The 14566-nt window shown below is 43.7% G+C and overlaps 1 protein-coding gene across 10 annotated transcripts in view; it reads left to right on the plus strand.

Moving 5' to 3' along the window:
• The window catches only part of LOC135210717 (zinc finger RNA-binding protein-like), a 116279-nt gene extending 101970 nt beyond the window's left edge, over positions 1-14309 (plus strand). For all 10 annotated transcript variants that reach the window (XM_064243504.1, XM_064243505.1, XM_064243509.1 and 7 more), the window contains one exon: positions 13248-14309. In XM_064243504.1, coding sequence (XP_064099574.1) covers positions 13248-13318 — 71 coding nt within the window. In that variant the 3' untranslated portion in view covers positions 13319-14309. The remainder of the gene's footprint in view (positions 1-13247) is intronic.
• Positions 14310-14566: the final 257 nt, after the last annotated feature.

Below are 14566 nucleotides of genomic sequence, written 5' to 3' on the forward strand. Positions count from 1 at the left end.
ATATTTCAGAGTATCTGTTGGCCATACTAAATACAACTGTTTACAGTGTGTTAAATCATTAGAGAGATAGCAATTTCCTGAAATAGCTCAGGAATTTATAGGCGAAATGTGTGAATTTCTTCAAAAGTGGTGCTTCATAGCCCACAGTAGCTCCTGGTATTATCCTCAGGTGATTTTTGTCATATGGTTTTCAGTCTTAGTAATCTGTATTTATCATCTAGCCCTAGAGGCGGGCAGTATAATGTTAAGACCTCAGGTTTGTAGCTATGAAAAATACAAATTGTCTTAGAAAATTTGTCATTTGTTCATTAGTGAACTAACCTTTGGTCTTAACAATAGGATATACTCATACTTGGAGGGAGGTACAAGAAGACATCCTAAACTGGCTGGGGGCCTACCCACCAGTCCAGCTTCCAGAAGAAATGATTTCTGGAGAGGGACTGAAGCCCGTTGAGAAGCTAGATAAATTGATATCTAGCCACTCAGATCCTGGCTGACGTACAATGATATATGGGTGAACCATTGTATAGGGAACCAAAGAGAAACTTTGACTGTCCAATAGCAAACCAATACACTAGGGTTTGTACTACTCCCAACTCATTGCCAAGGAGTGGAGCATATGCTACCGAATAGAGGGTTTGATATTTGTATATTAAGCGACCACACAATCAGTGTGACTACCTTACTCACCTGTATCAGACCAGTCCAGTGAATGACATGTCTATTCCTTAACCCGCCTGAAGGAAGAAGGAAAGGTACAAGAGAAAGTAGGAGACCAGCCAACTCTCATCCACACAATCACCTTAGGTAAGATACAAAAGTGGCCTGCTAAGGGCAACTAAGAGTTACACAACCTGTTGGGCAGCCACCACAGGCCCCGGGGAAAACGTGTCTGCAGATCTGTGGGCAACATCCTTAAGATGGAAAGATGTGAATGCAAGACTGGCGTAACCAAGTAGCAGTGCTCAGCACACTATGTACAGCCAAGTTCTTTTTGAAAGCCAGAGGGGGACCAATACCCCTAACGTCATGCACTCAAGCCTGCACAGACGTGGCGGTGGAATCATGAAGAGTCAACTATGCCTGTCTGATGGCTTCCCGTATCCAAAAAGGGATAGTATTCTTAGAACCTCTTTCTTCGTACAGTCTGTGCTAACAAAAAGTCTGTGGCAGACTGGTCTAAGGTGTCGAGTCCTTTTAAGATAGCAATGTAGGGCACAGCAAAAGCTCTTGAGCATCATCACCCACAAAGTCATTCAGTGATGGAATGGAAAACGAAGTGAACCTGTCATCATGCACAGAGGGATTTTGGGTCTTGGCGATGAATTCCGGGACAAATTCGAAGGACACTGGCCGGCCCCCTTAAAGGAACGAGAGCGAAAGGGACGTTAATCCTCTGACCTAGGCAGAGTTGTATGGGAAGGCCTTGTTGAACTCTAATTCCTCGACAGCCTACCAGGCAACCATCTTCTTGACTGCTGCTGGATGGGGAGGAGGAGGAGCAGGACGTGTTTGAGGACGAGACTCCAACTTAGATATGGCCTGTTGCACCAGTCTGTCTTTGGTGTCAGCCTGGCACTGGTCTATTGCATTCTTGAGCTCGGTCCAAGGAAACAAATATTGGGACTGCAACAGATCTCCGTTCCTCTGTGCCAGCAAGGACTCCGTGTCAACTGATCTCTCCATCCTAGACAAAGCCGTGTCTCTTGTAATCAGAAGAGGGTTAGCCCATAAATTAACACTGACCCAAAGTCCAGCCAAGAAACTGTCTGCAACATGGAGGCTGCCATAGATTCCTATGCTGAGGCATCTTGCGGAGACAAGGACGGAGCCACCGACCTCAGTTGCTCCAAAGTCAATCTTGGATGCAGGCAAATGACATCTGGGTTAAGATGGCGCGACATAAAAAATGCATTGTTGTTCATACACGAAACAAACCTTCGGTCTTAACATTAGGATTTACTAGCGCCAAGCTAGGAAACCGGTAGAATTAAAATTACACTTGTGAGATCCAGGGACTAATGGCATCTATACCAGGTCACGGGGCATGTATACCCAGAATGCCCACGGCTACCTGTGACCCATCAGTTATTTTCCTACCGCCTTTAAGATAAGACGTGTTACTGTCTATCTCATTTAAAGCCGGTTTTTCAGTTGCCCGTTCTTTATCCATTTCATTTTTTATTTTTCATTCCTTTTCTTTCTCCAAGTGTGATCAGTGTGTGGTAAGAGTGTATACGTGGTATGATGGAGAATTTTGCCTCAACATCGGGATCGTCTACCGCTTCGAAGAGGAGACAAAGGAAATGCCCAGGAGTCAGTGGCTTCCCTTGTTCTAGGTTCCTAACCTCGGTGTCGACGGATCCTCATCCAACGTGTAGTAGGTGCAGGGAAAACGTATGTACGGTTACTAATCCGTGTTCTGTTTGTCGCGGTTGGTCGGTGGAACAGTGGAAGAAGTTCTATGGGAAAAGCCAATACAAAAGAAAGGGGGTGACGCCATCTTTGGATGACCAAACCTTACCGGCTTCTTTTGTATCGGTAATAAACCAGGCTGCTCCATATGTTTCTCCACCTGCTTTTGAATTGTCTCATACCCCTTCGGTTTCTCCTAGCGGTTCTGTATCGGAAACGTCAGGAGGGGCCTTGGGTAATTTTATGAATAATTTGCACTCTCCTTTGTTCCCAGCAAGTAGAGGGGGAGATCCGCCATCTTTGTTCCAGGCTCCTGCTACTCAAGCGCATAGGTTAGATGGTACGTGGTCAGCGCTAGGCCTACCAGGCGTACCAACCTTGGATGGTCTGCTTGCGCATTATATGACGTCACGGTTCCAGCAGGGTCCGGCAGCGCTGAATGTTCCTCATCCCCCGGGCTTGCAATTTATGGGAATTAATGCCGCTGCTTCACCATCCCACTCAGTATTTACAGCGAAGCAGAACGTGGGAGGTAATTTGGCAGCAAACGTGCGGTTACCAGCAGAAACCTCTCAGTCTCTCCCTACGAGAGGGATGACGTCACAACATACGTCACACTCTGAGATGGCAAGCGTGATGACGTCACAGACCGATTCTCTGCCTTTTTCGCTGCACCCAGACGCTAATACGCCTTCTGATCCGTCAATGCAAACTGTAATGCAGAAGTTACAGGATATAGAGGAGAGAATGAATAAGAGAGACAAAAAGAAAAAGTGTGATTCGCCTTCTTCGTCTTCTTCCTCTAGTTCGGCGTCATCGCTAAGTCCGATAACGTCACGGCCGAGCGCCAGTCAAGCGTTGGAGGAGGATTCGGGAGTTCCTAGCGGATCCTCGGCCAAGAGGAGAAGAATCAATTCTTCCTCTTCTTCGGACGAAGACTGTCATTTCCAAGTCAGCAAGAAGGTCGGAAAATCAGTGGCTATTAAGCACAAGGTTGCCAGACGAAGCCGTTCGCAAGAGTCCGAACAAGCGAGAGAGGTGACGGCCGGCGAGCTAGCGGCCGAGGCGGAGTTGCCAGTTCGGATCGCAAAAACTGTGATACCCTCTGGTTAAAATCGACGTTGGCGGCGAAAGGTGCAGCAGAGGATGGAATGCAGGTCCCAGTTTCGCCCGTAAGGGCGTTCAAAATACGTACGAAGGACGATAAGGCTCCTATTAAAAGTACGAAAAATAGAGAGTTGGCAACCTCGGCGGATACGTTCGTGGAAGGCTGTGTCCGTCTGGATAGAAGGCCGAGGCCGGGCTCGCCGACGCTCGAAAACGATGCCAATGCTAATAAGACGAACTTACCTCTGTCTTAAGGGAGCCTTCATCTTGGAGATCTAGACGAGATTCTCGCTCTAGATCCGTGAGCAGAGAAAGAGTGAGACGTTCTCGTTCCCCTGCTGACTATCTGGGATCGAGCCAACAGCGGCCAGCAAAGATCAAAGAGGCCGCGGCTGTAGGGGCAGGCGGCCGTGGAATTCCGGGCCGTCTGTCAGAAGATAGACGCGAGACAACATCTCTCGTGAAGGAGAGTGGTACACTAGAGCCGGAGGAAGGAGAAAACCAAGAGTTTCTGGCCTCGTATGCAGAGGTTATTGATTTGATTCGTCAATTCAATAGCCTTTCGGAGAAGACAGAAACACCGGCCAGTATGCTTCCTCCTGGAATTGACATGGCGTTTGGACTAAAGAGGGATACCAAGGTGTCGTATGAATTGCCTTGTTCGAGTCATGCGGAATCGGTCTTGCAACACGTAAACGCAAGAGTTGCAGGGAGGGATAATTCCTTAAGATCTAATAGATCATTTAAATTTATTCCCCCTCCAATGATAAAGCAAAGGAAATATTATACGACCACCGAAGGTCCCTTGCTGTCTAGACAAATGAACCCTAATGTTGTAAGGTTAAGGCCTGGATTAACCTTGGATCAGGTTAAAATGGAGTGCCCTTCGATGACGTACCAAGAGGCTGCCACGTTAGAAGCAACAGCTTCTTCTGTCTTTCAGGCTGCGTCCTGGTTAGACCTTTGGTCAACAGCAGTGGCGAAAATTGCATCCTCGGAAGCAACAAGGAAAGTAGTGGATGAACCATTGTTCATTAGATTACTACAGTCAGTCCAAGGCGATTGCGTACCTGACAAACGTAAGTGCCAATGTTTGGGCAAATATCCTGCTAATGAGGAGAGATGCAGCATTGGCTAGACTAAGCCGCAATGTGGATTTGGATTCCCTGTTAGCAATGAGGAATGGGGATATCTTGGAATCGCAACTACTGTTGCCAGAGGTCATACTGGAAGAAGCGATAGATAGAAGAAGGATGGACACTAACGATAGGTTGGTGCAACAGGCAGTTAGGAAAACCTCTAACAGTCAAACTATTCCTTTGGAGGGAAGACAACAGCAGATGTCTCGAAAGAAACCAGTGAGACATAGCATCCCTAATAGAGTCACAAGACCCTCTTCCCCAAAGAGGATAACTTCATCGGCCCTTTCACAATAGAAACAACAGAGGAGGAAGGGGCAATAGGGGAAGGGGGGGGGGGGGGGGGGGGGGGGGGGGGGGGGGGTAACGAGGCGCCAGAATAGATTAGGATGGGCGCCTGCCATCACTCGGCCACACCAGTGGGGGGTTGCCTGGCAAATCACTGGAAGGTGTGGCAGGAACTAGGGGCAGAGCAGTGGGTGGTGGATGTTCTCAGGATCGGGTATTTGATTCCGTTCGAGGTACCCCGCCCCTGACAGATCAACCATTACCCCACGTCACTTATGCCCGCAAATCTCAGAAGGCCACTATTCTGCAGGACGAAGTGAAGAAGATGATGGAAAAAGGAGCTGTGCAACAAGTATGCAGTCCGACAAAAGGCTTCTACAGCAGGATTTCCTGGTACCCAAAGCCAACGGGGAGTGGAGGACAGTAATAGACCTGTCAACGCTGAATCTGTTTATAAGGAAAAACCAGTTTCAAGATGGAAACTCCGAAAACGGTTCTACAAGCAGTCAGAATCGGAGACTTTATGCTGACAGTCGATCTAAAGGACGCATACTTTCAGATACCAGTCCATCAGTCTTCAAGGAAATTTCTCCGCTTCAGTCTTGCATTGCAGGGAAAGCTTTCGAGTTCAAGGTCCTGTGCTTCGGATTGACAACGTCTCCTCAAGTTTTTACAAGAGTGTTCACCCTCGTGTCGGCGTGGGCGCATGCTCAGGGGATCAGGCTGATAAGATATCTGGACGATTGGCTGGTGATAGCAAAGTCCAGGGAGAAATTACTCAGGGACAGGGCGGCCCTCCTGCAGCTTTGTCACAGCCTAGGTATTGTGGTGAATCAGCAGAAGTCGCAGCTGGATCAAGTCAACGTTTGGAATATCTGGGAATGGTGATAGGGACACAACACAAGCCAAAGTATTCCCGACAGACCAAAGAGTACAGAAATGCAAACAAGTGGTGAATGCCTTTCTGGGAAAGCAGACACAGCCAGCAAGACAGTGGCAGGTGGTGCTGGGAATCCTAACCTCCCTGGAGAAGCTAGTACCACAAAGGAAGGCTACACCTTCGGTCCCTACAATGGAGGATGAAGGAGTTTTGGTCACCAACAGTAGATCACCCGTACGAGCAAATTCCCTTGTCGGCAGAAGTGAGGAAAGACTTGTGTGGTGGGTGGACGACGACAATCTGACAGTGGGTGTCCCCCTTCAACAATCCTCCCCAGACCTCTTGCTGTTCTCGGATGCGTCACTAGAAGGCTGGGGAGCCCATATGGAGGAGTTGATGGTGTCAGCAAAATGGAGTTGCAAGGACAGAGATCTCCATATAAACGTGCTGGAGTTGAAAAGCAGCTTTCCTGGCTCTAACAAGAATTCAGGGAGAGAGTAAAGGGACACTCAGTGGTATTGATGTCAGACAACACCACAGTAGTAGCTTATATAAACAAGCAAGGAGGCCTAGTTTCTCGGCAGTTACATGTGATGACAGTTCAACTTCACCAGTGGGCTATAGAGAACCTGGTAGACATCAAAGCCAGGTATATTTCCGGGAAAAAGAAACATATTGTGGCCGACAAGTTGAGCCGCAGGGATCAGATTCTGGGAACGGAGTGGTCCTACACCAACAGCTAGTGGACAGGATGCTCATGTTGTGGGAAGGACCGATCATAGACCTATTCGCAACCAGGTACAAGAAAAAGTTGGAAGTGTATTGTTCAGTAGTCCCGGACGTCAAGAGGGCAGTTAGCAGGAAGATGCGCTACAACACCCCTGGGACAATCTGGACGTGTACGCATTTCCTCCATTTTGTCTAATCCGTCAGGTTCTGAACAGGGTAATGCGGTCTCAGAACCTCAAGATGACCCTGGTAGCCCCGTTATGGCCGAAAGCAGAGTGGTTTCCAGACCTACTGGAACTCCTAGTAGATGTGCCAAGAGAGTTACCTCCATGGAGCAACCTTCTGTGTCAGCCTCACGTGAGAGGTACCACCAGTCGGTGAAGTCCCTATCGCTTCACGGGTGGAGACTGTCAAGTATCTCCTCCGAGAGCGAGGGTTTTCGCAGAAAGCAGCAACTCAGATGGCAGGTAATATCAGAAAATCATCTGCGACAGTATACCCAGGGAAGTGGTCAGCATACTGTGATTGGTGTCGTAGGGGGAACGTGTCTCCACTCGTACCACTATTCAGCAGTTAGCAGACTTTCTGATATATCTCAGAACAGAAAAACATATGTCTGTATCTGCAGTGAAGGGGTACAGGGCTGCTCTAGCCTCAGTCTTACGAATGAAAGGAGTGGACATATCGTCTTCATGGGAGTTGGCCATGCTGATGAGGAGCTTTGAACAGTCATGCCCACCAAAGGAGCTAAAAGCCCAGATTGGGATCTGACCAAGGTACTGAGTAGTCTGACAAAACCCCCTTACGAACCACTAAGGCAGTCCACGGATAGGAGCCTGACCCTGAAGACAGTCTTCTTATTGGCACCCTGGCTTCAAACAAAAGGGTGGGGGTAGCTACATGGCCTCTCATATCTCATAAAGCACTCGAGAGGTTGGAGATCAATGGTGTGTGAGTTTGTCCCAGAATTCGTGGCAAAGACCCAAAATCCAACAATAGTAGACGGCAGATTCGACTCCTTTACCATACCTTCCTTGGCAGACTTTGTAGACACACGACAAAGCTGAAATGCTCCTGTGCCCCGTCAGGGCACTAAGGGAGTACTTAAACAAAGAGGACAAGACACTTTTTTTTTTTCAGGCCGGGGTTGCCAGAGGTTGTTCGTAAGTACAGGACGGAACAAGAAGGAAGTGTCCAAGAATACAATATCATTTTGGCTAAGGGAGACGATCAGAAATGCTTATACTGCAGAAGACAGAGGGTCAGATAGCCAGGTGGGAGCTAGAGCTCATGACATCAGGGTGTGAGTGCTTCCCTGGCATTTAAGAAGAACATGTCTGTGGATAAAATTCTGAAAGCTGGCGTGTGGAAGCGCCAAACAACTTTCACCTCATTTTATTGAAAGATGTGCCCATAGATCCTTGGACACCTTTTCCTTGGGTCCAGTGGTGGCGGCCCAACAAGTGATATAGTTCATCCAGTGCCCCTGGCGGGTCAGTTTGCGTCTAGTCTAAGATGAAGGTATGAAAGTAGAATGAATGGGATGACTGGTCTTTTTTTCTTTACTACTTTCTTCTACTCCTTTAACTACGGGCAATATGAAGGAGAGTACCGTCATGTGCTGGAACGGACTAGATGCAGGTGAGATGGTCAGCCATACTGTGAAGCTATCTTAGCTGATGATATACTTTTCAGTAGCAACACACCCCTCTGGATAATAAGGAAAAGAGGGGTGAAGGTGGATCCAGTCGCAAGGGACAAGAGTAAACAGTAGAATGGTATCTACACCCAGTGGGAGGAAACCAATAGATCCGCTTATATCTTTGGTCCTAGGTTCATTGTCCATTCTCTAGAATTTCCCTATATATTCGGAAATGGATAAGGTGGCAAACTCCCAGTCAGTTGTAGAGACTTACCTCCCTCCAATAGTAAGTCTATCCTAATGTTAAGACCGAAGGTTTGTTTCGTGTATGAACAAATACCAAATTTGTAACTAATTTGTATTTTTCATAACTAACAAACCTGAGGTCTTACAGTTAAAGGCCCACCTCGAACCACCACCCCTCTAGCAGTCTAAACTGGGTTAGAAATATAACTGATGGGTCACAGGTAGCCGTGGGCATTCTGGGTATACATGCCCGTGACCTGGTATAGATGAACCATTAGTCCCTGGATCTCACAAGTGTAATTTTAATTCTACCGGTTTCCAGCTTGGCGCTAGTAAATCCTAATGTTAAGACCTCAGGTTTGTTAGTTATGAAAAATACAAATTAGTTACAAATTTGGTATTTTGTAGCATAATACTTCATGTCTTGTGAGAGGCAGTGGGTAGTAGCTTGGCAGAGCCCCTAGAGCGAAATGAACCGTCCCGGTCTGAAACAGAGGCGTTCACCTCATGCAAGACCGACTGGACGTGTCCCGACAAGGGAAGCATGATTTGTGGTCCTGTGTAGCTTCCCACCAAGGCTTCCAAGCAAGGAGTAGTGTAAGACGACCGAGCCTGAGTCCAACTTTCCAAATTGTTGAACCCATGAATGAGATCAACAACTCCCGAAAAGGAAGACAAAAACTCTTGCATGTCTTCCTCCTCCTGCTCAGGCAACGGACACCGACGACGAGAAGGATGTGTAGGCTCCTCTAAGGCACCTTCCCCATTAAAATTAACCTAAGGATCAGCAGCCAAACAGCCCGAAACACCAACTAACCTTCCTGGGCTAGGTCCACGTGTCAGCTCCCGAGACAAACCCACTATAACACTAGGAACATCACTAAGTACTATTCCAACAGATGACTCATTAACATGTCTGTGAATGGTCACGGGTGTGGCAAACGTACAAACTGGTTTCTTATGCGATCTCTTCACAGGAGGCGGGGATGAAGCAACTCTTCACAGGAGGTGGGGATGAAGCAACAAGTTTCCTTCCAGTCTTCCCAACCAACAAGGCTGCCAACTTATCATCCAAAACAGTCCAACCTCTTAAGCACTGCCTGGCATATAAGTTCAGACTGATCTGCAAGAGAAGGCTCCAATGACATGGAAGGGAGATGTAGTGAACTAGGCGGCAGAGATGACGTCACGGTTGAGAGAGGCAGTGCAGAGGATCCGACTGGGAGTGATATCATCAATGGGAGTGACGTCGCAAGTGGTGATGACGTCACGGCTTCCCATCGGTGTGCAGGGGAATCAGATGCCATTGGTGAAGGAATACACGACGACGGATCCCGTGACGTCATCAACAGGGCTGACACCATGGCTTTCCTCCGACTTAAAGAAGCGGCAACAGTCACTGCCGGAGCAATATAAGATGGCTGACCTCAGCTACCCACAAAGACGAGGCCGGGAGGAGGGGGAATGGCCTGGTCAGCCTGAGGAGAGGGGTAGTGAGCCTCCATGAAGTGCGCTAGCAACCCCTCCAAGGATGGGGTTACCCCATAGTCCGAGCGTCTTCCAAGTTGCCGCCATCTTGGACGCATACGACTGGAATAAATGAGAATAATGAAAAAGCCTCCCCTTCCCGGGAATCAAATTAACTCCCGAAGAAGAAGGAAGAAGGGGCAATATTACAAAAATTAGCCTGGTGGCCTCCTGATACTTCTAGCAATGAATCAGTGGAAGAAAATGAGACAGGAATAACGCTACTTTGGGGGGATGAATACTGCAGGAGACGAAGCATCGGGAAGAGATGAAACCCTCTGATGCTCTCTCGTGCTATAAAACGACTTCCACTGCTCTTTAGGCCATGCTCGGCATTCTGGCAAGGATTCGTTATAGTACAAAAATTAGAACGGCAGTGAACTGGTAAAGGCCAAGAGAGGTTAACCACAACTCGCCTCCAGGCGGTTAAAGAAAAGACTTGACGCGGTGGCGTAGGTGAGTGGTCCTTGACCACTCTTCACCCGATCTACCATGTGTTGCCAGATATCCCAAGATTCCTTGCTTTAATCTGTTTTTTAACTGGATCCAGCTAGGTGCTAGAAATTATCCTATAGTTAAGACTGAAGGTTTGTAGCTATGAAAAATACAAATTGCCTTGGAAAATTTGTCATTTTAAAAACTGCATGCGGTCCTCATCAGTCTATTGCCATTGTTCAGTCTGAGAATTTTCAGATTGCTTTAATCTTGTATGTTTGTTGATTGTACATGTTTCTTTCTAAGCAAGGTCAGATTTCCCCAATTTTCCCCCACATTGGAAATCTCACAACCCCCAATACTTAGTGCTTATGTTTATTTTTAGTAACTTGATAGTTTATGAGAAGGGTGAAACATGTATATATTATATATTTTTCCATGGTTGATGGTATTAGGTAATGGTAATTTTACAATGTCTCTCTCTCTCTGATGCCATTGAAAATTTCTGTGTTCTTAATTTCTTATAACAAACATTATGTAAATTCCATGGATCTATATGTATTTATATGTGTGTATCTTGTTTGGTTTGTTCCTCTATATTTTGAATCTAGTATCCACAAAGCTCTTGTATGTAAATATAATTTAACTTTTTTCAGTTTCAGATTACTAGTTTTATCCAAACATTGAGTAGAGCTAACAAAGTTGTCTTGCTAGTTTGAATTGCAAGTGTTGCCAACAGTACCTAATGTCTGAATATACTGAATGTGACCTGTGGTAAACAATATCCCCCCCTCAAATGAGCAGCTTAACATGGAGGATGCCTGTTTTGCTGAAATCCAATAAAAATGTCATATTTTGTGCTTATAATTAGAAATCTAGTAAGCACAATAGTTATCAGACAGTAGACCAAGGTTTTTTTGCTTTTGGAGGGTAAACAAACAAAACAAATACACTCTTACACACTTATTTTGAATAATGCTCTCCTGGCTGTGCCCTTGGGGTGTGTCGTGATCAAATTCTCAATGCATTTCTCTTTGTGCATATTTTGGGAAAAATACCTTCTTAGCGTGGGCCCAACTTTTGTCATACAAAAAAACAACAAAATCTTTCGCTTTATTAATGAATACATTCAGTGCACTGTGCTATTTCTTTGTCGACGGCTGTTGTCTGCAGCGCGCATCACCCTACGCCCTCCTCAACCTCTTGCACCATTCTCTCTCTCTCTCTCTCTGTCCTGTGGTCTTAGGTTTTTATTGAAAAATTGCTCCAGTATGGTCTGTGTTGCTGTTTTCTTACTGTTCTCTAGCATCATGGTGTAACTTCCACTAGATGATGCTGATGCGTGGGTGATATGAAAATAGTACTCGTGCACCAATTCGCGTTAAATTGAAATTTTCGCATTTTTTAAACATTTGCTAATATTTTCTAGCTAGTATTGAATTGAAAATGTGTTAAAACACGCATTAATTGAAAGGTGAATAATATAGTGCCACACATTTTTCAGCAGGTGTTATTGTGTATTGAGCATACTTTTTAATTTAATATTTTTGGGGTAATTGTTTTTTTTTTTAAGGAAACTTATTTATTTTGTAAACTACTTTATAAGTAGGTACAGGTACATAACATTATTAGAAGCAATTGACTTTGGTGATTTATCTCTGAATTTGAGTGATGAGTAAATCAATATTTTAAATTTAATAATCACAAAGTAATCACTATATAGAATTGTGCTAGCTGTGAAAGTTAGCCCTGGGGTACTCTAGTGGCTAAATTATTTGCCATTTTTTTTTTTTTTTTTTTTTTTTTTTTTTTATTTTTTTTTTTTTTTTTTACTCGGAGTAGACCTTCAAGCTATCCAATAAGTTATATATAAATATTTTTGTATTTTACTTTCTTCCTCATCCAGTTTTTCATTTATCAGTGAAATAAAATGAGCATCATAAATTATACTTAGATGAAAGATTAATGGTTACATAAAAATACCTGTCACAATTTAGATAAGTATGGGATTTTTTTTTTTTTTTTTTTTTTGTATAATTCATAAGATCACTATACACTCAAGGGAAATGACCTTGTAAAAACCATTGGTGTATATAATCAATTGGGTTCTCTAGAACATGCCACATCATCTATTTTGTAATGTAGTAAGTTTACAGTCGTACGTGTCACCTTCCAACTGATAATAGGAGCAAGGTCCATTAGATGAAATTATAAACAGTAAACTGCTGCTTAATACATATATGCATTCAGTATACATACATACATAGGGCATATTTTTACCTGTACTATTAACTATATATATATGCTATATCTAGAGATGATAGTCATTAACAGCTTATCTAATGTGACTATTAAAATTACCAGTGGGTAATATAATAATTTCATCAATGGGTCTTGTTTCTGTTAACTGTTGGAAGGTGAATGTATTTCTCTTGTTTACCATCATTCAATTTAATGCATCAGAAAAAAGGGGACTTAAGTCAAGGAACTGATTAATATCATATGTCAATGAAGTTACTCGTCTTGCTGGTTGTTCCCTCCATGCCTAAGGTCTATAGTGATAAGAGTAATTGTTTGAACCCTGGCATGAGTGAAGTTAGGCATTTGGGGCATGAGGCTTAACCCTTCAAAACCTCAGTGGATGATATTTGGTCGTACTTTTACATTAAATGTATTTCTTCACCATTTTTTATCACCTTTCCTTTAACACTCTTCAGCCAGATTGCCTTTCGGAGCTCTGTTAGGTTCGTTTTTAGGAAAAATAATATAAATCTGCAGTTTGTTAAAATTATTTATCATTATTTTGATATTTTTGTGATTTCATTCTCTATAATTTAAGGAGGAGATGGTAAAAAGGATAAGAAAGAAGATGAAGAGTTGAAGATGGACATGGACAAAGAGACCAAGTAATGGTGCTGGATCAAGCCAAGATATAAATATTGTATTATGAAGGGTTGTGTACCCTTGTTATCCATTTTGTTATAGAAGAATGTACTTTATATAATATTTTCTGAATCTGTTGCATAGATACCCTGAATGTATAATTGTTTCTTCTTATAGAAAAATGCAACATAGCTGCTTCCTTTAATCTGAACCAATTTGTTGCATAGGGACGTAACATGTATCAATAAAAACTTTTCAAAGGTCTAAATTTGAAAACTAAAACTAGACTATTTTATGGTGTAACACTTTTGTATTGGAATTTTTTTTGTTAAAAATGTGCTAACATTATTAAAGAAATTTTTAGTTAAATTTTTTAGAGCTTTCAATTTGTAGCCAAAGGAAAGGTTCTAAGATTTTTTTTGTTTTGTTTTTTATAGAATTTGAGCACCAGTTGATGAAATGAGTCTCAATGGAATAGGATACATGAATAATCCCAATGATTGTTTACTGATGAACTAGTCCTCTGTACTGTATTTGATCTTTCAACATTCTGCCCTCCTTTTTTCTTTTGGATGCTTGACGAGCAGTGTATGTTGTGTGAATGCCCTTTTGTATTAGTATTTTTTTATTTAACAATTTTCGTAAAATAAGCTGTTAGAATCTATTTAATGAAAGTGTTGAGTCCGAAACGTGAAATATATTTGGGTGCAGTTTTAAGTATTAAGAGAAAGGAGACCATATATTTTGATCCGTGGTAAGATATCCTACAGGACGATTTTAAAGCTAGTCCATTTGGAATATGGTCCATGCAGGTCAAGATAATTTATGTAGCATTATATGGTAGATAAGTAATACTTTCATTTCTCCCAATAGTAAATTTAACGAGGGCTTTTGAGTTTTCCTGGTTATGTCAAAGTATAGTGTGCATGTAGCTCAGTTCCTGTGGACTACTGGAAAAACTAAAGATTTTCCTGTTGGTTATTGTGTCACATAGATTATAATAAAGTAATATAGATTCTATTTTGGTTTGGAGAATTTTTAAACCTTTAACCACAAAGATTTTCTGAAATTGTTCCTACATGATATACAAACCCTCTGTCCTTTACATAAGGAATTACTTTCGGCGTAGCTGGGATTATGGCTGTCAAATTCTTGAACAAGGTGGTTAGGCAGTAACTACTGTGTGGCAGTCGGGTAGGCTAGCCTGCCTGGATGTAAACCTCCACTTTGCTTTCGGCCGTCTTCCAATGAAGACGTGCGTTTATGAGCTCTTGC

This window comes from Macrobrachium nipponense, chromosome 4 (assembly GCF_015104395.2).
Source record: "Macrobrachium nipponense isolate FS-2020 chromosome 4, ASM1510439v2, whole genome shotgun sequence".
Classification (NCBI taxonomy): domain Eukaryota; kingdom Metazoa; phylum Arthropoda; class Malacostraca; order Decapoda; family Palaemonidae; genus Macrobrachium; species Macrobrachium nipponense.